The sequence below is a fragment of the Apis dorsata genome, unplaced genomic scaffold (genome assembly GCF_000469605.1).
Source record: "Apis dorsata unplaced genomic scaffold, Apis dorsata 1.3 scaffold_341, whole genome shotgun sequence".
Lineage (NCBI taxonomy): Eukaryota > Metazoa > Arthropoda > Insecta > Hymenoptera > Apidae > Apis > Apis dorsata.
Window position 1 is genome coordinate 202,734 of NW_006263608.1, and position 5,277 is coordinate 208,010.

The 5,277-nt window shown below is 33.4% G+C and overlaps 1 protein-coding gene across 9 annotated transcripts in view; it reads right to left on the reverse strand.

The window, feature by feature from the left end:
* The window catches only part of LOC102671321 (acetylcholine receptor subunit alpha-like), an 83,609-nt gene that overhangs the window by 6,517 nt on the left and 71,815 nt on the right, over positions 1-5,277 (reverse strand). For 5 of the 9 annotated variants that reach the window (XM_031511663.1, XM_031511658.1, XM_031511660.1 and 2 more), the window contains 4 exons: positions 4,575-4,690; positions 4,121-4,289; positions 440-576; positions 97-255 (listed from right to left, as the gene is read on the reverse strand). In XM_031511663.1, the coding sequence (XP_031367523.1) occupies positions 97-255; positions 440-576; positions 4,121-4,289; positions 4,575-4,690 (581 nt within the window). The remainder of the gene's footprint in view (positions 1-96; positions 256-439; positions 577-4,120; positions 4,290-4,574; positions 4,691-5,277) is intronic. The other 4 variants (XM_031511664.1, XM_031511661.1, XM_031511657.1 and 1 more) reach the window with 2 other exon arrangements.

Here is a 5,277-nt window from a genome sequence, read left to right on the forward strand (position 1 = left end):
CACTAATGTCACGTGCGAGGCCACTAATGAACGTTCTAATGCTGGTTGGCATAGACTCAACGGTTGGTCCAAATGCTCGATAGAATCATATCTTGCCTGGAATCATAATCGGATCTCTTCGAAGGCGTATTATACCTGCGCATCACCAGTAGTCTTGGCAGAACATGAATAAAAACACGACGGACCCATGGTGCCATCACGTGCGTCTGTGGCGACCGGAAGTGAACATTGAGGACTACCACGGTTACGCATATACTGAAAACGAAGCGTTTTACACGTTATATTATAATTATAATTATCGTTCAATAATAAACTAATATTTGAAGATTTCTAATTTAAAATTTCCCTTCCATCTTAATTTAATTTAATTTAACTCTATTGAAAATAATTTTACAATTTAATAATTCAAAAAAAAAAATTTAAATAAATTTGTCGATACCTGAAAGTGTCTAGGATCATGGTGAAAAGGACGAATTTACCAAGAAGCGGTACTACGAGCGATGTGGGCGGGATAATTTCGGCCAGCAGAAGGAAGAACACAGTCAGCGACAGTAGAATTGAAATTGATAGGCTGACCTGAAATTAAGGCGGTGAAACACGTCTTCACTTATATGTAATTCAATTAATATTATTTTCAAAGGAAGAGATGAAAAAAAACATGTTTTCTAAAAAAGACAAGTCAAGTGAATATAAAAAAAATTATTATAGAAAAATTTTAGAAAAATAAAGAAAGAAGGAAGATCAAACAAAAGACAACGTTCCAATTTTAATTCAAACTTTTTTCAAGAATATGCTTGAACAAACCACGATCGTCACAACAACAAGATCCATCCGGATAACGTTCATGTTCAAAATTCATCGAAACACGTAAATCTCGAACCCATCCCAATCAGATATCGATTAGAATAAAAAAATAATTCAAGCACACAGCGCACGTAACACGTAATCGCTACATCAACGAATCTACGTTCACGTAGATAGATCATCGTTTCTAACCAAAAACGAATCCCAAGTTTCCAGACACACGATAGCCAATACAACGTACACAATCGCAACACGCGATACACTCGAGGATGAATGTGACTCTCGGTTATTTCACCGATAGATGTAGGTGTAGGTTTCAAATCAGTAGGCAAACTTGGAAGAACAAAGCCCGATTCGAGGGAGCTATTGTTTCGTTCTTTTGGTAGCATTTTCGTCCAAAGTAACTAGGCAGATTCGCGGTTCTGAACTGCGAATCCAACTGCCTCTTTTTAAACGAGATTCATCCTGTAATGTGTTTTACATACGTTTTAGAAAATTTATATTGAGAAATTTATTCTTGCACAAATAGCGTTCAACAAATGGATAATGATAAATTCAAAACGAAACAGTAAATTAAAAAATAATTTATTTAAGCAAGAGGGCAATAAATAAGTCTCGATCTTGTCCTTTTCAAGTGAATGAAATCGGGAGAGGCAAACGGCTGCGGATGGCACGCTGACATCTGACCTTCTCCCAATTTTTTTCTTTCTTTCTCTCTTTTTCTTTTTTTTTTTTTCATCACCCTCTCTCCTCCTCCCTCGACCAGTTTCTCCCTTTACCATTTTGCCCGGCTGTTTCGAGCCAGAACAATACGACTGAATTATAGAGGCGCGCACGGCGTCAAGTGGGTATCGGCTCGAGGTCAAGAGTCTACGAGGAATGGAGGCCGAACGGCATTTAGAGGTTTGCATTCCGACCATGGATTTTGATATTTGACCCTCTCCACCCGGGATTCTGCTCGAACACAGACCGAGATCTCGCACGACGCGCATTAATGTAAATATTATACAACGTGTAATATTTTTTTGATTTTGCATTTTACAATTAGATTTGAATTGTTTGAATAAAATTTTAATTATTATTGATTCATTTTAATCTTAAGATTAATATATCAATAAAATCAATTTTATTGCAATTTTATCAATGTATAGGATTAATAATTATAAGAATAGTAACATTTATAAAATTAGGATTAATTGGTGGTTATTTAATAATAATTTTTAATGGATTAAGATCTTCGGGATTACTTTTTTTTCGTTATATATAATTTATAAACTAATAAACAATCGTTTAATATTTATAATTAAGGGATTAATTTTAATTTAATTAATTTTATACAATCATTTATATATGTTAATAATGTTCATCGATGTCTCCAGTCATTAAATTTAATTAAAGAAATTTTGTTAATAATTCGTTTATTTATTATTTTAATATTATATTGTTTATTTAGATTAGCTGTGCTTAGAGAAACTTGAAAGCTTGTTTCTTTCTTTCTTTTTTTTTTTTTATATACAGTAAAAGCCACAGCTTTCCATTCTTTTTCGAAATAACACTCTTTCCAAACACGATTTCGTCGTCCTTTCTGTTCGGCGGAATTTTTCTGAATAAAGGAATATCTTTATCGCTCGTTAATTTATCTTCTGGATTATTTGATATTGAAGGATTTCTGAAAAAAAAAAGGACATAGGCTTTGATATAATAAAGCTTCGATAATATAGAGAGGGGAGGAATTTAAGAAAATTCCAAGAGAATTCCTCCATTTTCGTGCGGAAGAAAAGGCAGAAGAATGGAGGCGCTCCTTCTCCGTCCGTTTTATCCCGTCACGTGAAACGACGGGATGCGGCGACGAATTTAATATCCTTTATTGGCTTTACTTTCCTCTCGAATTGGCCGCGGCACGGCGACGAAATTTATCGATATACTTTCGCGACGCCCACCTTCTTTTTTCGCGACTCTTATATTAAATCCTCGCCACTAACTTTTCCTCTCCGTAAATCGGGGGAGGGGGGAGAGGCCCAATCGTATTTCATGCAACTTAGAATCCCGACAAATTGTCAACCGTCGATTAATTCTTCGCGTTCGAATCAGCCATCAACTCACAGCTTTGATGCGGCAATTCGAATGACGACGATATTTATTTACGTTCGATTCTTTCGAAATATCGCTTCGTATAGAATAGATTCCTAACCTGTTTACGTGTACTCTTGCGAAGCGTACAATAATATACTGTCGAATGGTTAGATCTCAAATTACATCGCGGATCGAATTACTTTGTTGGTTTAACGAGTTTAACGGTCAGTGGGAATAGACATATTATTTTCAAAGTTTTCGAGTTTTGTAAGCATGGAATATGGTAAAATGAAATTAGTTCGAGCGAGGATGAGTGATTTTTCATTATTGAATAACGAAATTATTTCTATTTATTAATATATTATTATTATTATTTTATATATTATTTATTAATATATACTAATATATATATATAAATTGATAGAGAGAAGGAAAATAACGATGAAAATAGAGAATAAGAGAAGACGAATAATAAATGGTGAATGTGAGAACACTTGTTGGGATATTAGGTCAAAATGAATTTTATATTATTAATAATATAAAATAATATATATATTATAATTATTATATTAAAATTATATTATAAATATGATATTAAAAATATTATAATTCGTTATTATAAGAAATTGATGATAGAGGGAATAGCGATGAAAATACAAATGTAGTAAGAAAAGGTGAAAAATAAGAATAATACATGGTGAATGTGAGAGTATGTTATTGGAATATTAGTTCAAGATGAGTTTTTGAATAATAAAATTATCTATTTGTTAAGAAATTGATAGAGAGAAGGAAAATAGAGTATAAGAAGATGAAAAATAAGAATAATAGAAGTGAATGCGAGAATACGTAATTGATAATTACGTTATTATTAAAATATTGCTCAAAACAACGATATAAACTTTAATATTCGACAATTTTCTTTCATTAATCACATAAAGATTCATAAAATAAATTCAAAAATTGTATACGTTGATTCGCGCGTGAAATCATTTTAAGTTAGTTAAGAAATTCACCGAACGATTCGGCCGAGCGAGAAAAGCCTAGAGTGCAAAGGGTTAACCTGTTTCAAAAACCTGAATCAATCCTTCGATCGGGAATTTCTACAATCGAAAGTTAACGAAGAGGAGGAAAATTAGTTTACGATTTTTAGTATTCGAAGAGGTTATTAAGCGAAAACTTAAAAGAAAAGAAAGAAAAAAGAATATTATAAAATGGATGATTTGATAAAAGCAACTTTTCTCACCTTCTCGCCACTGTCGCTTGGCAGATAGAAGACCAACACCGTGAGAAACGAGATACCCATACACGGTATTATAAGATTGACGGTGTAAAATAGAGTCTTCCGTCTCATGGTGATGTTGAACGTGATGTCGAGGTAGGGCTCGTCGCAACACGTGTAAAATTTTTCATTTCTGCAAATGAAATCGTTTCCATAATTAGATCGCTTAAAGAAAAACAGCAAATATATATTCGTAAAAATTTCTCGACTCGATTCGACTCGAATTGGGGGAAAAATTTGAAAAGCGAGGAGAAATTTTCTCCACCCAATTCGTTCAAATACTCGCTCGATATCAAGAATTTTATCCTGTTTTCTGGCTTCTTCACTGGGTCGTTAAAAGCCAGACAAAAGCTAAAAGCTGAATAGACAGTAAAGTATTTAAAATAAAAAGAATAATTGGAGAGGAATAATTGCTTACCGCACGGCTGGGACTTCGAGGATGTCCCACTCGACGGAAGTGTAAAACTCGGACAGATCAACGCCGATGTCGACGACATTGCTACCACGAATTTCGTCGATGTGTCGAAGATCAACCTGCGAAAAAAAATCAAAACGAATCCTGCATTATTGTGAAAAATGAAAAAAAGAAAAAATTTCTTCAAGTTTCTCGAAGTCACATTCATGTATTTCATTCCCTTATTAATCTTGATTCGCGCTTTAACGTAGGATTCGTCCGTTGTTCAGAGATATATAATTTCTGCTTGGGAGCAGAACGTATATCAATCGGTCAGGTTAAATAGAGGAAACGCGAGGTATTACGGTGGATACGTTTGATCCATTTGAGGGAATGGAATGGCATTCGACGTTGCCGATATTTACGCCCATTTCTGCCCGTTAACTTGGAGTTAACGAGATTCCTTGTGTTGCAACATAGCACATAAATGTAACATTCGATTTCGAATATTACTATCTCACTTTTTCTTTCTATCAAGTCTGAAGTCTTTCTAAGTTTCTTTTCTAACGCACAGCATTCAATTGTTAGCAACATTATTTCAGTAATTTTCGTGACATTATCGTGTCGCGAAATCAGTTCAGAATATTTGTTTAAAATAAAGTTTTAATTAAATAATTTTCATATAAAATTAAATTATATAATAATAAATAATAATCGAAATAATTTT